General features: G+C 41.6%; 1 protein-coding gene across 3 annotated transcripts in view; it reads left to right on the top strand.

The window, feature by feature from the left end:
- The first annotated feature begins 1,664 nt into the window (after window positions 1–1,664).
- Window positions 1,665–23,983, top strand: part of ttc3 (tetratricopeptide repeat domain 3) — a 34,363-nt gene continuing 12,044 nt past the window's right edge. Inside the window, exons 1-18 of one of the 3 annotated variants that reach the window (XM_036937529.1) lie at window positions 1,665–1,750; window positions 2,310–2,382; window positions 2,526–2,568; window positions 2,790–2,946; window positions 3,047–3,128; window positions 3,221–3,274; window positions 4,338–4,470; window positions 5,168–5,253; window positions 6,253–6,347; window positions 6,724–6,786; window positions 6,892–6,946; window positions 7,457–7,643; window positions 12,219–12,264; window positions 12,364–12,466; window positions 17,083–17,119; window positions 17,892–17,946; window positions 19,506–19,596; window positions 19,929–20,081. In XM_036937529.1, the coding sequence (XP_036793424.1) occupies window positions 2,320–2,382; window positions 2,526–2,568; window positions 2,790–2,946; window positions 3,047–3,128; window positions 3,221–3,274; window positions 4,338–4,470; window positions 5,168–5,253; window positions 6,253–6,347; window positions 6,724–6,786; window positions 6,892–6,946; window positions 7,457–7,643; window positions 12,219–12,264; window positions 12,364–12,466; window positions 17,083–17,119; window positions 17,892–17,946; window positions 19,506–19,596; window positions 19,929–20,081 (1,503 nt within the window). In that variant the 5' untranslated portion in view covers window positions 1,665–1,750; window positions 2,310–2,319. The other 2 variants (XM_036937530.1, XM_036937528.1) reach the window with 2 other exon arrangements.

The following is a 23,983-nucleotide window of genomic DNA, read 5'->3' as shown; positions in this document are numbered from 1 at the left end:
CACGTGTTGCTGCCATGCTATGTTGTTGTCTTAGGTTTCTCTTTATGTACTGTTGTGTTGTCTCTCTTGTCGTGATGTGTGTTTTGTCCTATGTTTACATTTTTTATAAAGCCCCCGTCCCCGCAGGAGACCTTTTGGTAGGCCCTCATTGTAAAGAAGAATTTGTTCTTAACTGACTTGCCTAGTTAAATAAAGGTTAAATAACTATTTAAAAAAAATAACAGAACAGGATTAAATCATGTTTTGAAGAGAACAATTTTAAATTGGCCCTGTTTTTTTATAAAGCTCTTCACAATACTTTTTCAGGTACCCAGCCAACAACCTCAAAGAGCAAGCAACGCAGATGCAAAAGCACAGTGGCTAGGAAAAACTCCCCAGAAGGCAGGAACCTAAGAAGAAACCTATAGAGGAACCAGGCTCGGATGGGTGGCAAACACTGGCTAATTACCATTGGGCAGAAGAGCCTCAGGTCTCACATCGTCAAGGGGCCTCATGAGTTGGGCATAATATTCTCCTTATTATGTTTTTATTAAAATAATTTCTCTGCTTGAGGCCTCCCCCATGCTCCACTCGAGGCATACAAAAACAAATCCCCATCTGTTTAAGCTGGATATTTTAAAAAAAGAGACCATGTTTGTATGCAGCTTTACTTTTATTTATTTTTTTACTTTGTTTGCAAACTGATATGTGACAGGTATGAATGTCAAAATAACATACAAAACAGAAGATGTTTTATTTTTTATTATATATATTTTTGCTAAACAGCATTGCCACCGAGAGAGCATGCCTAAAATCACACAATACACCAGTTAAGGATTGCCAGTAGTTTAAAACCATTAACACTTCCAACAACAGCGTTGGTGTTGTGTTGTTATTTTTTAAACTACTGTTAACTCTACCTCTATGGGATTGGTGTGTCCCCCGAGGGACAGTTGAACTAACGTAGGCTAATGTGATTAGCATGAGGTTGTAAGCAACAACAACAACAACAAAAGATCCCAGGACATAGACATATCTGATATGGGCAGAAAGCTTAAATTCTTGTTCATCTAACTGCACTGTCCAATTTACAGTAGCTATTACAGTGAAATAATACCATGCTATTGTTTGAGAAGAGTGCACACTTATGAACTTGAAAATGTAATAATAAACCAATTAGGCACATTTGGGCAGTCTTGATAAAACATTTTGAACAGACACATTTTGAACAGATACTTTGCACATACACTGATGACACCTAGTGGCCAACATCTAAATTGTGCCTGGGCTGGAATAATACATTATGGCCTTTCTCTTGCATTTCAAAGATGATGGTACAAAAAAATACGGCATTTTTTTTCTTTGTAATATCTTTTACCAGCTCTAATGTGTTATATTCTCCTACATTAAATTCACATTTCCACAAACGTCAATGTGTTTCCTTTCAAATGGTATCAATAATATGCATGTCCTTGAGTCAGGTCCTGAGCGACAGGCAGTTAGATTTGGGTATTTAACTGGTATACTAGCTTAAAAAGTGAGACAGTAAAACGATCTTTGTTAATTGATATATTGTTAGTTTTTTCAGTACATGTATATTTAAGTCACTTTGAACAATTGTTGTGATTTTAAATCAGAAAAACGTCCTGTAACGCTCAAGTAAAATAAAAAATTATACGGGACTTTTATTTTGAAATGTAGCCGTATGATCAGCAACGCCTGCTCTGTGGTAAACTGAGCATGTTGCCATAAAAGACAAGTGAACAAGAAGGTAGGTCCGTGTGTGCTGTCCCTTATTTTTTTGTAGCGTGTTAACAGTATTTCATGTTCGCGGTGTCCACATTTCTAAATGTTTGTTTTTTTCACGGCAAAGCCAATAAAAAAAACCGCGCCAAGTTGCTAGCTAGCCAGCCAAACGATTGCTTAACGTTAGCTAACTTTCAAGGTGAATTCGAGGCTTCTGGCAGTCAGACAGATGTTCCCTTCCCCCATCTGCAGTTAGCTAACCAAACAATGACTCCATTAGATGGATATCAATTTAATTGTAACGTTAGCTAACGTAAACTTAGTTAGCTAAGTTATTTTTCCGCGGAACTAACGTTAACTATAATTTTGGTTTAGTTAAGTAACGTTAATAACGTCGTTAGTCATCTCCAAACATAGCTAGCTAGTTAGCCCGCTTTAGCTGTATATTCACATGTGGTACGTTAACTTGGTACACGTTCGTTGAGTAATAATAGCTAGTTTGTTGACAACGCAGTTAGCTATGTTATTTAGTTAACGTTATTGTGTATTATCATTGGGCTAAACTATCACGATTCTTGTTTCAGACTTCCCAAAATGTCAGATTCCGACTCCGGTCCAGAGTTTTTGGACTGCGACATCAGACACGGGGCGAAACTTGTGAGTAACAAGGATGGTTGACTGTAATTTTAAATAGTGAAGTAAGTTAGGACCGGTGAGCTAACTAGATCCATTTGAAAATTGACTACTAATGCAATAAATACGTGGCAGTACGTCATTATTAACCTCCTGTTCTTCCTCAGATCTATGACAAAGACAGTCCCTTTGTAGCCCTGCAACCTCCAGGTAAGAAGTAGAACACTAGCTAGTTCCTTATGACCTATTTAATACCTAGCTAGCACTGACTCACACTAATTGTGGGTGGAAAGGCTATTGGGAGTGGACAGGCGTGACTCAGATCCTCCACTATCAGACTAAAAACATATATATTCAAGGTGGAGGTTGACAATTACATGGAAAAAATAACATAGATTTTCACTTGTATCACACTGTGTTTAATGTTGCAGATGTTATATATGAGCGATGGAATAAAATCCCTGTCATTTTGAAAAAGAAGGCGGCCCAGTTAATGAAATTGTATGCCTTTTGGTACCACATTCTGCTGCGTCAAGAGAATCACAACACCACACGCTGGGCTGTGCAAGTTGGCTTCTTAGACTCAAAGTAAGAAAAATGTCTTGCAAATTAATGAACTCTCCTGTCTCACATTTGTTGTTCCTTAGTAGTGTTAATGTGCATGGTTTTATCTTTTCACTTTCTCTAGTGTCAGCAATGACTTGAGTCTGAAGAGACTGCACAAGATAGAAATATTGGAGGCTATCCTCAGAGCGATGGAAAAAGGATGTGTAAGGAAGGTCTTTGTTACTATAAATGGAACCATACAGGAATTGCAGTGTTGAACCTGAAGGCTCACGTTGTCACTTGTTTTCTCTTCCAGTTATTAGAAGATCAAACAAGGCACATGATCTGGATAAGCAATAAATTTAACTTGGTAAGTGTAATGTATGCCTATGGTGCACTGAAAATGCAAATATGCTGTATCATCACTGCTTTCTCTTGCTCATATCTTACCTAATAGAGCAACATGGTTTATTTTTCTAATATGGAACTATCCAACTATCCACTCAGCACAGTAATTATTCACAAGAATACAAGAATGTTCTCTTCATGCCTAGAAAATGGGGCAACATTCTACTTACGGTTTGTGGTAGCCAAAGAGTGGGGTGCAATATTCATTGTTTTAACAACTCAACAATTTTTTTTATGTTGGTACATAGCCAGGCAAAGGACACCGAAACGTCCTGTTCTGTGCTCTTAAATGTGAATCGTTGATTGCATTATAAGACTAGCTCAACCTGATTTGTCACGTGGAGTATCTAGCAACCCGGTGAGCATGAACTTCCCGCCGATTGCTGTATTGTCTTATGGTTGCCGTGGAGTTGCCTAGGCAGAGAGCTCTGTAAATATTGTACATAATTATCATTACATTTTTTTGGTCTTGACTCCATTGCAGAATTGGGGTAAAGGATGTGTATATATTTGTCTCATTGCTAGATGGCTGTTTGGATTCAAATAATGTAGCCCTGGCTTTGTTTAATCTGTCGGGAAGAATTACAATAAGTACTGCATGCTGTCCAGAGATGGGAGAAGAGGCTCAGGAACTGTTCTTAACCACAGCCAAGATGTGGTGGCTATTCATGTGCTTTTCAGCAGCTGTGGCATCACCCAAGTGGGTGCTACATGTTTGGCAATTGAGGACCTGTACCTATGGAGGAACTGTCTGCCGGAGAAGTGGATGTGGTCAGGGCCTTTTTGTCAGACTTTCTCTGGCTGTACCATCGATGCCCCCTATGCTGAAGCTACATTCTTTCCAATACAAACTCCTTCAACCCCCACCCTTTCATCTGAAGCCAAAATGGGGGTGTTTAATCTCCCATCTGTACCATCTCAATTGATTTTCTTGCTTTGAGAATTTTCTGTAATCAGCGCTATACAAGTTGTTATGATGGTGAAGGCTAGAGGTGTTTTGTTAACTGGTACCTCTCTGTGGCCAGCATGTGCCGGACGTCCTGGACGATGCGATACGCTGGCTGGAGCGGACAGGAGAGCCCCGCATCAAGCTGCGGGTTCAGGAGCTGGGCCCCATAGGGAACTGCTTTGCTGCCCTGCAGCTCATCTTCACTGAGTGTAAGAACCACTTTCGGGCAGTATGTCCTCCATTGCTGTTAATATGGTGGTCTGATGTACTGTCTGTAAGCTTCATGCCGATGTGTTTTTACAGCCTTCTCACACTAGATCTTAACCTACTGAGGCCTGTTTAGGGCTTAGTGGTAGGTAGCTTGTGGAGGCTGAAAGGTGAAACATGGTAGATAGGCAGTGACAGCCAAACTTTATCAGCAGGGGCCTTGTTTTTTTAAGCCAGAATTTCTGGAGACCACCCAAATCTAATGACACCACCTTAAATTGTGAATCACTTTTTTTTTATTACATATATAATCGATCCAAATTTAAGAACCAATAAATGCCTTCAATATTATTTCTGAAACATTTGTATATAGTCCTATACAATTTCTATTCTTAATGGTTTTGTCACACTCGCCGAATACAAGTGTAGACCTTACCGTGAAGTGTTTGTAAGTAAGCGTTTCACGGTAAGGTCTACACTTATATTCGGCGCATGTGGCAGTTTGCTTTGATCTCTATTCTTAACTGTTTTGTCCCCGCCCCCCCAACTACAATTCCCGTGTTATACCGACTTTGACTATTACTGGGCTATAGGCTAGAATACCACTGCAATTAAATATGACATAGTTTATCCTACTCTGGCAACTTGGTTAGCAGTGAATGGGTCCCAATAAATACAAACATGAACTTCTCTCATCAGATGCCCACTATACACAGGCCATGGGAGTCGACAGAAAAAAAATGATGCGAGAGCTTGCACAGGACCCCAGCCAATGGTCTATTGAGGTAAGAACCTGTAATTTATAATGTTGTCAACCTTGAAGGACTCGTGCCCTCGCCTTATTTTGTGAAAATGGGGACGATTTGGGAAATTTACTACAATCGTTCCGATCAGCAAAATAAAGTTCTGAACCGGTACGAACCAAAAAGTACTATCGTTTTACCTGTAAAATGCATTTTTATTTCGCTCATTGAATTACCCAATCAGTGGATAGAGCAGGTAAACTAGTTTACATTTGTGATGGACAGACAAGTAGCGTATGGTGCAAAATTTGTCAAATTTTGCAGGTGGGTAGAAAGAGGGTTGAGGAGGCTTGAAGCGCTGGGTATCTTATGACATGCATTATTTGAATTAGGTCCACATAATTATACATAGGAGGAGTGGCTTCTGTGGTGGAACTTTGCATTTCCTTTTGAGTTAACTAGCTAACAATCTTGTGTGTGCAGAGCGGCACCAGCATTTAAAATGCATCTTACCATTTTGTGGTTAATAAATCCAATGTGATAACTAGGCCTATAACTTTTTCAATGCTAGTAGAGGATACTAATCTTCTGTAGCTAATTAAACATACCGATCTTCTGAATCAAGCTTGTAACATCAAGACAGTAGTCTATTCTTTGGGAGGGGCAGGTATCCTAAACATGCAACGGTTTTCATATTACAGGTAGATACTAGAGTTTCTGAGTAACAGTGGGCTTTGCATAGGCACTTAAGTTTTGTGGGACTAAAAATACCTAGAACATAAAATCACTTTTATTAACCGGTTCCCATGCTTCTAAAATAACGGTTATGTTCCGGAAGATTATGGATCACTTTCTTTCTGTTCCTTCAATGTTATTTTCCAGTAATTTGTTCTATTCCCTGAACCAGTTCCAACCCCTGATAGTAATGTTTTTTTTTTTGTTTTTTTTATGAACTAAGTTGATGGGTAGGTTAATTCTGACATGCGTTTTCTATTAGGATTTTGTCTATAAAAAAAAAAAACTTCTCCTTCCTTTCCTCAGAAAAGTGAAGAGATGAAGACTAGAGGAAATGATCAGTTTCAGAAAAAGAAATATGATGCAGCAGTCAAGTGTTACTCAAAAGCCATCAGATATCAGTAAGTGGTGGTTTTAACATCGGATTTACGTACTATTGGAATGTTGGAGGACAATATAACATATGCCTGTGATTGCATCAAGTCAGGCTGTTTCCCTTGTATTCTTATCTGTGCATTACTGCTTCCCAATGTGTTTGTCACGGTACCTTTTGATTGAATTGTTTATTCAAGTGACTAACACCCTGCTGAACATGTTCATTTATGGCACCATAAATGTCTCTGAAGTGTAAATGCTACTTTGACCACTTATCATGACTCGCTTTCCCATTTGGTCTGTCAAAATGGACCGGAATGGTGTACTTAACTACTCATAAATATTTGTTTTGTGTGTCAAGGAGTTCTTGTTTGATAACATAATCCTGTCTATTTTTTTTAGCCCTGAAAACCACATTATCTATGGGAACCGAGCACTTTGCTATATCCGTAGTGAAAAATATCTGTAAGTCCTTCAAACTATAAACATATGATAAACAAACCTGTTTGTGTAGGACACGTATACAGACCCATTAAACATGTTTAATGATCAAGGCATCATTTGTTACAGAAAAGCTGTTGGGGATGGAAAACGAGCCACTTTAATACAACCAGAGTGGGCAAAGGTATGCAATTATCCCACGGTCACATCTGAATTTCCATTCCGATTGCCCTCAGCTTAAAGGGATATTTAGAGATTTATGATGTTCCCCAGGGCCAGATGAACTTGTGGATACCATTCCAGTCATTGTGCTAATGCTAGTTAACAATTCTGCTAAAGCTAGTTGGAAACTTCAAATGCGAAGACCAATGGTATCCACAAGTTCATCTGACCCTGGGGAAGTAGGTAAGTGGCTTCGTTGCCAAAATCCCTAACTATCCCAAGATCAAACCCACTGATGGTGTTGAAATGAATACATTTTAGTCAGCTCTATGTTCTGACTGACCAGCAAGCTAGTTCTATTGATTTGAAATCATATTTTTTTTTCAGTGAGGCATGAAATGCTCAACATTCTACAAAAATGATATGGTGTGTGATTGTAATGGAATGTTAATGCCCAAAGTACTGTCATTCCTAAAATGTCTATGCTGTGAATGATGGCATCTTCCCTTCCTCTGTGGTCTGTGTATGGCAGGGTCACTACCGGTATTGTGAGGCGCTGTTCCTACTGGGGGAACACAAGCAGGCAATAGAGGCCAACGAGTGGGGCCAGACCCTGTGCAAGGCTGACCCAGAGGGTATGAAGGACCTGCTGCAGCAACATGTCAAGTTCAACATAGAGATAGAGGAGAGCAAGTGCCATCGGGCAGAGGAACGCAAAGGTAACGGGGAAATTTGCCCACAGAACTTCATATTAAAAACCATCTGATCATGTAGGAAAACATAATTACTAGGATAAATTTGGAGAAGATTGTAAGACTTGGCTTGTGGTTACCAAGATTAATTTGGCGCCTTGTAAATCTCCTAGCGATTTACAATGACAAATCAAAGGGATGGTTAAAAACCCTCCCAACAAGAGCTTGTCCCATTTGCAAATCATTCTTCATGCGAAGACCGATGCACTGCCATAGATTTTTTGCATATCCAATAGCAGGAAGTGGGGGTGGCTAATCCAAACTCTGTTTACAGTGGGTTCGGAAAGTATTCAGACACCTTGACTCTTTCCAGATTTTATGTTACAGCCTTACTCTAAAATGCATTAAATTGTTTTCCCTTAATCTTATCACAATTCCCCATAATGATAAAGCAAAATCAGGTTTTTAGGAATGTATTAAACATAAGTATTCAGACTAGGGATACTCCGCTATATTGGTGAACATATCGGAATCGGACGATATTATCTAAAAATGCCGACATCGGTATCGGCCGATGTCTAGTTTAACGCCCGACGTCAAAGCTGACGTGCAAACTTATATAACGAAGGTACATGTAAAATGTTGCGCTATACATGCAACACAGCATCTAAACTGGCCCACAATGTCTGCTGTTTGGGTCAAGCAGTCATTGGAAAGAGTAACAGTGAGACAACTCGATGGTGAAATCCATTAAAGTTAAGATAATAGAATTTATTGCCCTTGACAATCAACCGTCGTGGGTGGTGATGGCTTTCGCCGACTGGTCGAGCACTGGTTAACACTACCAAGTGCGCTATTTTTCTGATGTTACCCTACCGGAGATGCACAGTAATAGCTTCACGACATGCATACTATGGGACTTTGCATGTCAAAGCTTTACAAAAGTCAGTCAACACCAGCCATGAACGATGTTCGTAATAAAGCATAATTTGTTTGACCGCAACTTCTGGGGTAGCTAGCTTTAGCTTGGTACCTAGGTTGCACCAATACAACAGCATGAAAACAATGATCAGTAGAACCTGCAGTCATTTCCATTATTCTTAGCAATGATTTAGGAATCCTTAAGTATTCTTCTATTGAAGAAGCTGGCTGGCTGGCTCCCCAAAGCTAACGTAATAAGCAGCCAGCTAGCTTCATCCGGCAAGTGAGGCTCGATCGGCCCGGGTTATGTGTTAAGCTAGCCAGAGCAAGGTTTAGCCACAAGTTGAATTTGCGGTTTGCCTTCAAAATAAGTGTCATTGACAGTGATGCAAATTAATGCAAATAGAATTAACATACTTTTATTGAAGGCTAACCGCAAAGTTCACTATTGTGGCTAATCCTTATTGTGGCTAGCTTCACATAGATGGGTCCGGCCGCCATTAATCAAACTATAAATTGTTTATTTTAGATGACACTTAGATGTTGTTTTTCTAACTAAATAGCTGTTTCAGTAGCTATAGAAAGCTGTTTTTGGGGAAGAGCATTGTTTGCACCCATGAGCTAGCTTTATTTATGACCAGCACTGTAGGTGCGCGAGGCAACTTTACCTGCATCATAGCATACGTATCGATGAATTGGGGATGGTGCCAGGTTTCCTCAAGACTTGACACTTGGCATTCAGGCTTAAGTTCAATTGGTTTCATCAGACCAGAGAATCTTGTTGCTCATGGTCTGAGTCTTTAGGTGCCTTTTGGTCATCTCCAAGCCGGCTGTGGTACCTTAAAAAAAAGTGGCTTCCGTCTGGACACTACCTTAAAGTCCTGATTGGTGGAGTGGTGCAGAGATAGTTGTCCTTCTCGACAGTTCTCCCAGAGGAGCCCTGGAGCCATATCAGTGATCATTGTGTTCTTGGTCACCTCCTTGACCAAGGCCCTTCTCCCCTGATTGCTCAGTTTGGCCTGGCGGCCAGCTCTAGTAAGTGTCTTGGTGTTTCCAAATTTCTTCCATTTAATAATGGAGGCTGCTGTGTTCTTGGGGACCTTCAATGCTGTGAAATTTTATGGTACCCTTCCCCAGATCTGTGCCTCAACACAATCCTGTCTCGGCGCTCTATGGGCAATTCCTTTGACCTCATGACTTAGTTTTTGCTCTGACATGCACTATCAACTGTGGGACCAATAATAGACAGGTGTGCCTTTTTATGTCCAATCAATTGAATTTTCCACAGCTGGACTCTAATCAAGTTTTAGAAACACCTCAAGGATGATCAATGGAAACAGGATGCGCCTGAGCTCAGTTGAGTCTCATAAACCAGCGAGTGATGCGCGTTTGTAAACCAGCGCGAGCCTGAACGATAGTGAAGCGGTTGGCGAGAAGCCTGACCACGGAGACGGGTGATAAGTTGATGAAGCATACTTCATGAGCTGTAACTGAACAATTGGCATTTGGAAAGTTTGAGGTGAGGGAGAAAGTGTGGTGGAACAAGTATTGTTAAGGTTCTTGCTATAGTAGCTGGATTGAATAATCCGTTAGCTAGCCAGAAAAATGTTGAGCCACATTAGCCAATTTAGCTGATCAAATAATTGAGTTTGTCTGAAAATTAGCTGGCTGATAAAGTCAGACAGCTAGCTAACGTTAGTAACCAATGCAGTATAGTATTAACAGGTATGACTCCTTGCCGTTGTGCCAAATTCCCCCCATGTTAACACACTTAATTATTCATTGCTGTGACTTGCTTGCTAGTTGAGATTTCTGCTTTTGATCGCAGGGGAGGCACTAGTGATGTCTGGAGTGTCTGGATTTGTTTCAAGTGTATTAGTCTAAATAAATCTCTTTGCCAAAATTTGTCAACTCTCCCATGCCTTACTCAACTAGTTTTTAAATGTTTATTGCTTGCCTACATTTTACTCCCTCTGTTTAATATAACACACAGATTTTAATGATTCATTTTTTGGGGGGTAGTAGTTCGGCACAACACCTTTCCTAATGTTACAATGTGTTAATTGCTTACTGGAACCTGGCAATCTGACATGTTAACGTACTAACTACTGTTTTCCCGCTACAGTATGTGGTTTGTTTTCAGAATGAGAGAATTAGGTCAATATGAGGCGTTACTTGTTAAACAAGTGGATTTGGAGATCAAGTGTAGCTGGGCCTGGCTTATGCTGGATGCCAATATAGGTGAAAGAAATGCCACACTTTCCCTCTTTTAAATACGGTGAATAAAAAGGGGTATACCAGGTGTGCTCTCTGCCTGAAAGACAACGAGATCAATTATGCCAACTAAGGGTATCATGCTCTGCTGGCACATTGTAGAACACATGTCCACAGGCAGAAGTGTACAATGTAATAACGTGCAGTGTAGCCCAAAGATATTGCTTTTGTGTTGAACTTGACAGTAACGTGTGAGAGGGGTGTAGTGGAAATTTCCTGTATTTACCAAATCATGAGAGCAAACCACACAAGTCAGAGTTATCATAAAGTCCATCTTTTAATTATATTAGCTCCATCACAACCCTGTGACTCTCAGATTAATTCATTGTCTATAAATGAATTCTGAGTCCTTACACATTGCAACTGAGATCCTTTATAGCAAAGACACACATAGCCAGACAGCATTGGCTGTAAATTATCGTTCAGCTTTGTCTCCTAAACTATGTTCTTATCTCTTGGTACCACTCAGGACCATAAAACAAAACCTCATCAACAGGCATATATCAAATACACCCCTCCTGGACAAGATCACAGAGACACAGTGACTGGCACACACATTGTGGAGCCAAGAGATAATTGGTTCCCCCTCAATCATCCCTTAACATGGTTTAAAAGATATGTTTACATATGAAGACAAGCTTGACCTCTCCCCTCTCTGCGGCCCAGGTAACTGACCCCATGACAGAGAAAGGATAACTGCAAATGGCCACCACTATAGTACAACAAGAGACATTCTAAATGAGAAGTAACTCACAAGCATATAATGAAAATAGAACATCTTATCTATGTTACCCAACTATTCTGATTAATCCCCAACAGGGAATTATTAATTATTTTACTCAGTGAATGTTATTTTTGCACACATGTAGCCTCGTGCACTTGATCGACGTCTACTGTAGTGGGCACTATAATAGAGCAAAAATATAATGCCTGTTTAATTATATTTCTACTTAAGATGTTTTTTCCTTAATTGCTATACTTAGAGCACTTGTGACCACACACCTATTATAAAAGCTGTCATGGCTAACTGCAAGATACAAATGAGTTACTTGCAATAGTCTAGGCAACATAACATTGCTTTCCTTACAATCTTTTTTAGCTGTGAGTTAGGGTTACATTAATCACTTTATTTTAGACTGATCATGTAGCGCATATGTTTTAATTAGTTAATCTGCGTTTCCCCCTAGCAGGGATTTTTTTTTTCTCCGTTCTTTTTTGTTGTTGCATGTTTCAGTGCAACGCAAAGTGTCACCTTGTTGGGCTCTCACCAGTTTGCATCCCTGCTTGTTCCTCAATTGTTTTAAGTTTATAATTGTTTGTTGGAGGTAGTCTGGTTTTGCTAGATCATTGTCTATGTATTATCTTTGATTTTGTTTATTTTCATGTTTACAAACTATTCATTTCTAGCTGGAAGATCAAATAAAACTGCAGCTAAGAAAGTTTCAAGTAAAAGGTATGTACAGTATTATACAAGTGTTTACAAAACAACGGCAATCATGCATTTGTTGATCACTTTGAAGTTGTTAACCTGGTGTTTTACTGTTATCTACAGGACAGAGAGTAACACCAGAGCAGACACTACAGAGTCACAACAGGCCGCAAAACCCACCAGTAAGGTTGAGCCTTCTGCTAAAAACACTGTTCCTGAGAACAAGGTCAGTTACTCAGACCTGAGCCTCAACTTTCAGTACCCTAATTTATGAATTGCATTAAGGATGACGCATTTTGTCCACAACAGTCCTTGTAGAGTACAAACAGGACTTAATCCAAGAGTAGTTTCAACTACAGCAACTGGTGATTGCTTTGTGTTGTGCACTGATCAATGAGCTGTTTGATAAGCTAAAGCATTGACGTCATCTCATGGACATGAATGTTTCTAAAGTCTTGTTTGTGAGTAATACTGTTAGGCATGTTATGCAGACCAAATACACTGAAGAAATATAAACAGAACATTCGTAACTGTTGCTTTCACGAGTTGAAATAAGAGGCCAGAAATTTCCATACACCTTATTTCTCTCAAATTTGGTTCACAAATGTTTAAATCCCTGTTTGAGGATTTCTCCTTTGCCAGGATAATCCATCCACAAGAAGTTGATTAAACAGGATGGTCATTACACAGCTGTACCTTGTGCTCGGGACAAAACGCAACTCTAAAATGTGCACATATCTCAATCTTTTGAGGGCGAGTACAAGTGGTATGCTGACTGAAGGAATGTCCACCACGAGCTGTTATGAGAATTTAATGTTTTAGAAAATTTGGCAGTACATCCAAACGGTCTCAACCGCAGATCATGTGTAACCATGCCAGCCCAGGACCTCTACATCTGGCTGCTTTACCTGCGGCATGGCCTGAAACCAGCCACGCGGACAGCTGATGAAACTGCAGACATTTTTTGGTTGTGCAAATCCAGAAACTGTTAGAAACCGTCTCAGGGAAGCGTATCTGCGTGCTCGTCATCCTCACCAGGGTCTTGACCTGTCTGCAGTTCTGCGTCATAAGACTTCAATGGGCAAATTCTCACCTTCGATGGCCACTGGCACACTAGAGAAGTGTGCTCTTCACGGCTAAATCAACTACTGGGCAGATGGCGTCGTGTGGGTGAACGGTATCCTAACGTCAAAGTTGTGAAGAGTGCCCCATGGTGGGGTTATGGCATTAGCAGGCATAAGCTACGAACACAATTGCGTTTTATCGATGTCAAATTGAATGCAGAGATACCGGGACAAAATCCTGAGGCCCATTGTTTCTGTATGATAATGCACAGCCCCATGTCACACGGCTCTGGACACAATTCCTGGAAGTGGAAAATGCCCCAGTTCTTTCATGGCCTGCATACCCACCAGACATGCATTGCATTTGGGAAGTATTCAGACGCCTTTCCACAGGTTACATACAAAGCCTTGCGAAAGTATTCGGCCCCCTTGAACTTTGCGACCTTTTGCCACATTTCAGGCTTCAAACATAAAGATATAAAACTGTATTTTTTTGTGAAGAATCAACAACAAGTGGGACACAATCATGAAGTGGAACGACATTTATTGGATATTTCAAACTTTTTTAACAAATCAAAAACTGAAAAATTGGGCGTGCAAAATGATTCAGCCCCTTTACTTTCAGTGCAGCAAACTCTCTCCAGAAGTTCAGTGAGGATCTCTGAATGATCCAATGTTGACCTAAATGACTAATGATGATAAATACAATCCACCTGTGTGTAATCAAGTCTCTGTATAAATGCACCTGCACTGTGATAGTCTCAGAGGTCCGTTAAAAGCGCAGAGAGCATCATGAAGAACAAGGAACACACCAGGCAGGTCCGAGATACTGTTGTGAAGAAGTTTAAAGCCGGATTTGGATACAAAAAGATTTCCCAAGCTTTAAACATCCCAAGGAGCACTGTGCAAGCGATAATATTGAAATGGAAGGAGTATCAGACCACTGCAAATCTACCAAGACCTGGCCGTCCCTCTAAACTTTCAGCTCATACAAGGAGAAGACTGATCAGAGATGCAGCCAAGAGGCCCATGATCACTCTGGATGAACTGCAGAGATCTACAGCTGAGGTGGAAGACTCTGTCCATAGGACAACAATCAGTCGTATATTGCACAAATCTGGCCTTTATGGAAGAGTGGCAAGAAGAAAGCCATTTCTTAAAGATATCCATAAAAAGTGTCGTTTAAAGTTTGCCACAAGCCACCTGGGAGACACACCAAACATGTGGAAGAAGGTGCTCTGGTCAGATGAAACCAAAATTGAACTTTTTGGCAACAATGCAAAACGTTATGTTTGGCGTAAAAGCAACACAGCTCATCACCCTGAACACACCATCCCCACTGTCAAACATGGTGGTGGCAGCATAATGGTTTGGGCCTGCTTTTCTTCAGCAGGGACAGAGAAGATGGTTAAAATTGATGGGAAGATGGATGGAGCCAAATACAGGACCATTCTGGAAGAACTCCTGATGGAGTCTGCAAAAGACCTGAGACTGGGACGGAGATTTGTCTTCCAACAAGACAATGATCCAAAACATAAAGCAAAATCTACAATGGAATGGTTCAAAAATAAACATATCCAGGTGTTAGAATGGCCAAGTCAAAGTCCAGACCTGAATCCAATCGAGAATCTGTGGAAAGAACTGAAAACTGCTGTTCACAAATGCTCTCCATCCAACCTCACTGAGCTCGAGCTGTTTTGCAAGGAGGAATGGGAAAAAATGTCAGTCTCTCGATGTGCAAAACTGATAGAGACATACCCCAAGCGACTTACAGCTGTAATCACAGCAAAAGGTGGCGCTACAAAGTATTAACTTAAGGGGGCTGAATAATTTTGCACGCCCAATTTTTCAGTTTTTGATTTGTTAAAAAAGTTTGAAATATCCAATAAATGTCGTTCCACTTCATGATTGTGTCCCACTTGTTGTTGATTCGTCACAAAAAAATACAGTTTTATATCTTTATGTTTGAAGCCTGAAATGTGGCAAAAGGTCGCAAAGTTCAAGGGGGCCGAATACTTTCGCAAGGCACTGTATGTCCTCAATATACACACAATACCCCATAATGACAAAGCAAAATCAGGTTTTTAGAATTTATCAAAAGTAAACTGATATAAAATGTACGTAAGTATTCAGACCCTTTACGCAGTACTTTAAAGCATCTTTGGCAGCGATTACAGCCTCGAGTCTCTTGTATGACTCTATAAGCTGGGCACACCTGTATTTTGGGGAGTTTCTCCCGTTCTTCTCTGCTGATCCCCTCAAGCGCTCCGGTTGGATGGGTAGCGTCGCTGCACAGCTATTTTCAGGTCTCTCTAGCGATGTCCAAGTCTGGGCTCTGGCTGGGTCACTCAAGGACTTTCCGAGACTTGTTCAGAATCCACACCTGCGTTCTCTCGGCTGTGTGCTTAGGGTTGTTGGCCTGTTGGAAGGTGAACCTTCGCCCCAGTCTGAGAACCTACTCCACCTTTGCTCCATTCATCTTTCCCTCAATCCTGACTAGTCTCAGTTGCTGCCACTGAAAAACATCCCACAGCATAATGCTGACACCTCCATGCTTCACCTTAGGGATGGTGCCAGGTTTCCTCCAGACGTGCTGCTTGCCATTCAGGCCAAAGAGTTCAATCTTGGTTTCATCAGTCCAGAGCATCTTGTGGCTCATGGTCTGAGTCCTTTAGTTGCCTATTGGCAAACTCCCAAGTGGGCTGTCGTGTGTTTTTACTGAGTGGCTCGTCTGGCCAGTCTACCATAAAGGCCTGATTTTAGTGGCGTGGTGCAGAGATGGTTGTCCTTCTGGAAGGTTCTCCCATCTCCACAGAGGAGCTCTCAGTGACCATCTGGGTTCTTGGTCACCTCCCTGACCAAGGCCCTTCCCCGATTGCTCAACTGTGTTCTTGAGGACCTTCAATGATGCAGACTTGGTATGCTTTGTAGTTTTTGTATGCTTCCCCAGATCTGTGCCTTGACACAATCCTGTCTCGGAGCTCTACAGACAATTCCTTCGACCTCATGGCTTGGTTTCTGCTCTGACATGCATTGCCAACTGTGGGACCTTATATAGACAGCTGTGTGCCTTTCCAAATCATGTCCAGTCAATTGAATTTTCCACAGCTGGACTCTAATCACGTTTTAGAAACGCCTCCAAGGATGATCAATGGAAACATGATGCGCCTGAGCTCAATTCCGTCTCATAGCGAAGGGTCTGAGAAATTATGTAAATACAGTATTTTATTTTTAAACCTGTTTTCACTTTGTTATGGTGTGTGTAGAAGAGAAATTCTAATTTATTTTAGAATTAGGCTGTAAAGAGGTCTAAATACTTTCTGACTGCACGGTCACCCATTGAGCATGTTTGGCATGCTCTGGATCGCCGTGTTCCAGTTCCCGCCAATATCCAGTATTTTGGCACAGCCATTGAAGAGGAGTGGGACAACATTCCACAGGTCAAAATCAACAGCCTGATCAACTCTATGCAAAAGATGTTGTGCTGCATGAGGCAAATGGTGGCGGCCAGATACTGACTGGTTTCCTGATCAATGCCGCTACCTTTTTTTTTTCTTTTTTTTTTAACTATCTGTGACAAACTGATTTTATACCAGTATTCCCAGTCATATGAAATCCATATATTAGGGTCTACTGATTATTTCTTTTTTCTCTCCAATTGGCAGATTGTATATGAACTAACTCGAACGGAAATGGTTGCATCTTGTTTTTCAATATTTTTTTTTTCTGTGTTTTAGTTATTGTTTATTTCTGATGTTTTTCATGTCCTTGAACACAGGGCTTGGAAGTCAAGGTGGAAAGCCAGACACAACCAGGTAGGATGTTTTTGGCTATTTCTGTTTTGCTAGAAATGAAGTCTTCTGTTTGGGTTGATATCCACAGAACAAATGTAAACTCAACGTGTTATGTGCTTGTTTCATAAGTTGAAAAAGATCCCAGAAATGTTCAGTGTGCACCAATTGATTATTTCTCAATTTGTGCTTGTTGTTTTAATGCCTGTCTGAGCATTTTATCCTTTGTCAGGATAATTCATCCACCTGAAAGGTGTGGCATATCAAGAAGCTGATTAAATATGATCATTACGTGTGTGTGGTGGGGGGGGGGGGGGGGGTGTACTTATGTCTGTAATAAAGCATTTTGTGGGGGGAAATCATTGATTGGCTAGACCTGGCTCCTCAGTTGGTGGGGCTCAGCCCACCCATGGCTGCTCCCCTGCCCAGTCATGTGAAATCCATAGATTAGGGCCTAACGACTTTTTCAGTTGACTGATTTCCTTATATGAACTGTAACTCAGCAAAGTGTTTGAAATTTAGTTTATTTTTGTTCAGTATAAATGGAAGCAAATATAGTTTGGCTTTTTAGTTTGTGTTAAATACAATGCAGATTTTTAGGTTCCATGAGATGCTTTTGATATGAGTCGGCTGTGTATGTCTACCTAACAGGTTCAGCCTATCATAATCTTTTGGTTGTTTTGACTTCCTTGAGCTGTCTCTTTAAGAACACACGCTGCCACTTTCTTTGCCAAGTTGCTGTTTTCACTGGGAGCCTCATGTTTTCAGAAGCTAACCCTTTTCTCCTTGGTGAAAGGTACAAGAAGAGCACATTCGGTGGATAATACCAAGGTGCCTAAAGAGATGAAAGTGTGAGTTTTCTGTTCGATTTGTTTTCCGGGTTTGTAATACATTAGGCTCACCTTACTGCCAGACCAAAATACCAGGTCTGCTGTTGATTGGGGATGAACGATTTTTAAAGGAGTATATTGACCCCAAACGGGCATTACTCGTGTGTTAAAGTTAATGCGTATGAACAGTAGGGTGTTGCACGGTATACCTAAACTTCAGTCGTTTTTCGATACTAGAACCTGAATTGTTCGGTACTAGATTTTTACTTTCGGTTCATCTGTCAAATGTTTCATGTCATTTACTGATTGAGTTGTTTTTGAGAGAGAGTATGTAGTTGAAAGCAATGCGTTAGAAGCCTACATAACCAACTTATAAAGTAAAATGCACCATTTATGGCCAGCTATGTAAACGCTAACATTGATTTTTATTCTTCAATAGATGTTGTTCAATTGGTAATATTCATTTGTCTTCTAATGCCTCTTACTGGTAAAGAATTTCCATTACATGCTGGAACACTTTAAAATGGAAGATGATACTGGTAGCTTCTAGCTTTATAGGCTAACTTTCTTTGCTGCCTTACAGCTGAAGCTAACATAAATTCAGTACCTTGTTTGATAGTATGCGAATGGTAAAGCAAATTATTTCAGATTTTCAAAGCTGATTGTCACTATTCAATTCATCTCCCTGCCTTTGCTCAAACCTCAAACTGAGTGTGTGAATAATGACATGGTTCTTAAAGAGCGCGCACACTTTTATTAAAGATAGCTTCTTCCATGTAAATGTTGTTGATCAGTATAATATAAGTCCCAAATGGAAGCGATGCAGATTGTTTTTCATCTGTAGGCCCATGAAATCAGCCAAAACTAACTCAATGCATGCGCACACCTATTTAATATGCTTTCAACTGTATTGTGAATAGGCCTAGGATACTTAATTCCCCCAGTTTATCAGTTGAGATTCGCCATTCAAATGATTACTTATGTAGTTTTGGTAAAAATAAGTCAAATTTGATTCATTAATGCATGTGTTGAAAAAATAAAACTTTTAATGATATTGAACTCTGGGTCTGTCTGGGTCAAGTGCATTCTATGACTACGGCTAATAATATGCCTTTCTGCCTTGGAATTGTGATACCAAACCAAAAATTCTGGTATCATGACAACACTAATGAACAGTATGATGGAAAATCTAAGATTTTTGGTCCACCCTAACAGTGGAAAGTAATTTAGGCTTAATCGGAAGCAATGGATATTTTCTGCTTTATTGAACGCTACCAAGAATCTGAATCTGTTCTTTTAAAATTGTGTATAGGGAAAGCACATACGGCGCACCTTTGTTTGCAAGTTGTGTGGTATGTACTTTCTTGCTAACTTGATTAATGCTTGACAGTGCTTGTCGAATCACGTGGCACACCAACTGCCTACTGCTCTGTGCACACCCTTGCATACTTGGGTGATTTCCTGTTTTTGGTCGGCCTTAAGTAACACTGGAGATATCAAGTTTTTGTGCTGTGTAATTGACGGTAGGCTACTCAGAAGTTAGCATTGTCAACACCTTAAAGTGATCTGTTTCTTTTCAGTGAAATGGCTGATAAAAATAGCAGCAAACCGGAGCCCTGCTCTTCAGAGAAAACGAAAGGGAAGAACAGAAACCAGCAGTCAAAGGAAAAGGTAGACCGTCATGTAACATGAGGTCATTGTCACAAGTCAAACAGGATTTCACAACGCTGGATGCTTTTCCTTCCTTGTATTTCTTGCCATAACTACATTACTAATGGCATGCAAATGTACTGTGGCCTCCGCACCTTCCTCTTGCGAGTTTAACCCACCACCTCCCTGGCTCTGAAACAGTTTGTACATTCATCCCATAATCGTTTTTACCACAAAGAACACGTCAGCTAGGATTGATGCATGATCTTCTGGAGTAGTTTTCACACGGAAAGTGTTTTTTCTAAACCAACTTGTGTGATATTAGTGACTCACTGATACCCCTTCCCACTCAGGCGGTATCCGGCAGCTCCAGAGACCCTAGTGTGCGGGATGCACTGATGTCAGCTGTGCAGGATGCCCACATGGCCCTGGCCGACCAGCGATGCCGCAACGCAGAGCAGGCCTTCTCCCAGGCCCTCAGCTTCCTGGTGACCAGCACACCAAAGGTACAGCACAAAAGTGTTCCTCTCACAATCAGCCCTCAGTGACACTATCAGAGGTGTGTTAGAGTTTGGCAACTTCAGCTCAAATTGTACTCCACTGTGAAATAACTTTCTATCAAATTCAATGTTTGTCAGTGGTAGTTTTAAACTCCCCTTTTATTTTCACTGAATGTTTTAATAGGTTCCCAAAATGAGATTATCCTCAGGGCTGTGTTCAGTATGAAAAAATGTAGTATTACGTTCAATTAATCGAAAACAGTAGTGGTCTGAGCGTTTAGTTGAAAAACGTGGAGGGGTTGTGCGTTCAAAATGAACTGCTGCCCTTTTAAAAACTTTTTTTAAAAAGCAACAATCAGCAGTTGAAACTATGAGGTTCCCCTGTTTAGCTAAAAGTCTGAGGGATGAGGCTGGAGAAATGTAACCACTCTCAAATTCATAGACAGCTATGGGTGCAAATAATGACCATCCAAGATAGCAACATTATAAACGCTTGCAAATAAAGAAACGTCCCCTTTTCAGGGCCCTGTCTTTCAAAAATAATTCATAAAAATCCAAAACTTCAGATCTTCATTGTAAAGGGGTTAAATACTGTTTCCCATGCGTGTTCAATGAACCATAAACAATTGATGAACATGCACCTGTAGAACGGTCGTACAGACGGTAGGCAATTAAGGTCAGTTATGAAAACTTAGGACAGTAAAGAGGCCTTTCTACTGACTCTGCAAAACAACAAAAGAAAGCTGCCCTGCTCATCTGTGAACGTGCCTTAGGCAGACTGCAGATGTGGCCAGGGCAATAAATTGCCATGTCTGTACTGTGAGACGCCTAAGACGGCGCTACAGGGAGACAGGATGGGCAGCTGATCGTCCTCGCAGCGGCAGACTGTAACAGCACCTGCACAGGATCGGTACATCTGAACATCACACCTGTGGGACCGGTACAAGATGGCAACAGCTGCCTGAGTTGCACCAGGAACGCACAATCCCTCCATCAGTGCTCAGACTGTCCACAATAGGCTGAGAGAGGCTGGACTGAGGGCTTATAGGCCTGTTGTAAAGGCAGGTCCTCATCAGACATAGGCAACAACGTTGGGCACAAACCCACCGTCCAGACCGGATCAGACAGGACTGGCAAAAAGTGCTCTACACTGACGAGTCGAGGTTTCGGCTCACAAGGGGTGATGGTCGGATTCGTGTTTATCGTCGATGGAATGAGCGTTACACCGAGGCCTGTACTCTGGCGCGGGATTGAGGTGGACGGTCCGTCATGGTCTGGGGTGGTGTCACAGTATCGGACTGAGTTTGCCTGCAATGACAATCTCAATGCTGTGCGTTACAGGGAAGACATCCTCCTCCCTCATGTGGTACCCTTCCTGCAGGCACATCCTGACATGACCCTCCAGCATGACAATGCCACCAGCCATACTGCTCGTTCTGTGCTTGATATCCTGCAAGACAGGAATGTCAGTGTTTTGCCATGGCCGGCAACTAGCAGGTGCCTTGGTAGAAGAGAAGAGGTGGGGAACATCTTACAGCAAGAACTGGCAAAGTCCATGACGAGGAGATGCACTGCAGTACTTAATGCACCTGGTGGCCACACCAGACACTGGAAACGTGTTCTTTGGAGTAAATTTCAAAAGTCAGTCAGTGTCCAATACCGGCGAGCTTAACATCACTCCAGCCGACACTTGGCATTGCGCATGGTGATCTTAGGCTTGTGTGTGGCTGCTCGGCCATGGAAACCCATGAATTTCAGGCAAACCATTCTTGTGCTGATGTTGCTTCCAGGGGCAGTTTGGCTATTTGTACTTTGTTTAAGCACCTCTTGCAGTGATTACAGCCTCGAAGTCTTCTGGGTGAGACGCTACAAGCTTGGCACACCTGTATTTGGCGAGGTTCTCTGCAGAGCCTCAAGTTGGCTGGGTAGTTTCGGGGCACAGCTAATTTCAGGTTTTTCCAGAGATTTTCGATTGGGTTAAAGTGTGGGCTTTGGCTGGGCCACTCAAGGACATTCAGAAACTTGTCCCGATGCCACTCCTGTGTTTTATTGGCTGTATGCTTGGTTGTTGTCCTGTAGGAAGGTGAACCTTCACCCCAGTCTGAGGTCCTGAGCGCTCTGGAGGATCTCTGTTTTTGCTACGTTCATCTATCCCTCAATCCTGACTAGTCTCCCAGTCCTTGCCGATGAAAAACATCCCCACAGAATGATGCTGCCACCACCATGCTTCACCGTAGGGATGGTGCCAGGTTTCCTCCAGATGTGATGCTTGGCATTCAGGCAAAGAGTTCAATCTTGGCTTCATCAGACCATAGTCTTATTTCTAATGGTCAATCTTTAGGTACCTTTTGGCAAACTCCAAGCGGGCTGTCATGTGCCATTTACTGAAGACTGGCTTCTGTCTGGCCACTCCACCATAAAGGCCTGATTTGGTGGAATGCTGCAGGGATGGTTGTCCTTCTGAAAGGTTCTTTCTCCAGAGGAACTCTGGTGCTCTGTCAGTCACTTGATTTCTTGGTTACCTCCCTGACCAAGGTCCTTCTCCCCTGATTGCTCAGTTTGGCAGGGCGATCAGCTCTAGGAATAAACCATAAACGAGTCTTGGTGGTTCCAAATTTCTGCCATTTAAGAATTGTGGGCACGGTGTTCTTGGGGACCTTCAATGCTGCAGAAATGTTTTGGTACCCTTCCCCAAATCTGGGCCTTGAATCAATCCTGTCTCGGAGCTCTACTGCCAATTCCTTCGACCTCATGGCTTGGTTTTTGCTTGACATGCACTGACAACTGTGGTACTTACATTATTTTTTTAATAGATATAGGTGGGTGTGCGCTTTTCCAAATGTGGAATTAACCACGGGTGGACTCAAGTTGTAGAAATGTCTCAGATGATCAATGTAAACAGGATGCACCTGTGCTCAATTGAGTCTCATAGCAAAGGGTCTGAATACTTAAATGTAATATATATTTAAGCTTTTTATTTTTACACATTTGTAAACCGGTTTTCACTGTCATTGTGGAGTAATATGTGTAGATTGAGATTTTAATCGTTTTTAGAATAAAGCTAATGTAACAAAGGGGAAGGGGTCTGAATACTTTCCGAATGCACCGTGTATGGGGTGTGCATTAGGAAGGGTGCAGCATAACTGGAAACTGGGGTGTATTTGTTAGAAACTAATAGACGCAAATGTAGCAAGAGTTTCTATTGTCCATTTGCTTCTGTTCTAAGACACTTTTTCAATGTAACTGGCAGAATGAGTACATCGCTGGGCTTTGTTTTAGAGAACATTGCTAGACCTTGTTCAGATGTGGCGGTGAAGCCATGGTGCGCGTTCTCAAAAGTGCGAAGCAGATATTTATTTATTTCCTCTACAACCAAGTCTTGACAATTTAGATGGCTAACCAACCCATTTTAACTAGCTAGCAGGTTTTTCCAATCAATTCCAAGTGCTGGTATTGAAGTGGACATGTCTAGGATCAACAGCTCAGTCGCGTAGTGGTAGGCCACACAAGCTCACAGAACGGGACTGCTGAGGCGTAAAAATGGTCTGTCCTCGGTTGGAGTGGTGTAAAGCTCGCCGCCATTGGACTTTGGCGTGATGAGTCACGCTTCACCATCTGGCAGTCTGCTGTACAAATCTGGGTTTGGCGGATGCCATGAGACCCGTACCTGCAGCAATGCGTGATGCCTACTAAAGTTTGGAGTTTTTATTTTATTTTTTTCTTCCATGGTTCAGTCTAAGGCCCCTTAGTTTCAATGAGGGGAAGTGGTAACGCTACAGCACACAATGACATTCTAGACGATTCTGTGCTTGCAACAGTTTGGGGAATGCCCCTTACTGTTTCAGCATGACAATGCCCCCGTGCACAAAGCGAAGTCCATACAGAAAAAGTTTGAAGATCTGTGTGGA

The sequence above is a fragment of the Oncorhynchus mykiss genome, chromosome 12 (genome assembly GCF_013265735.2).
Source record: "Oncorhynchus mykiss isolate Arlee chromosome 12, USDA_OmykA_1.1, whole genome shotgun sequence".
In the NCBI taxonomy this organism is placed as follows: Eukaryota; Metazoa; Chordata; class Actinopteri; order Salmoniformes; family Salmonidae; genus Oncorhynchus; species Oncorhynchus mykiss.
This window is presented reverse-complemented; position numbering and strand designations above follow the sequence as displayed.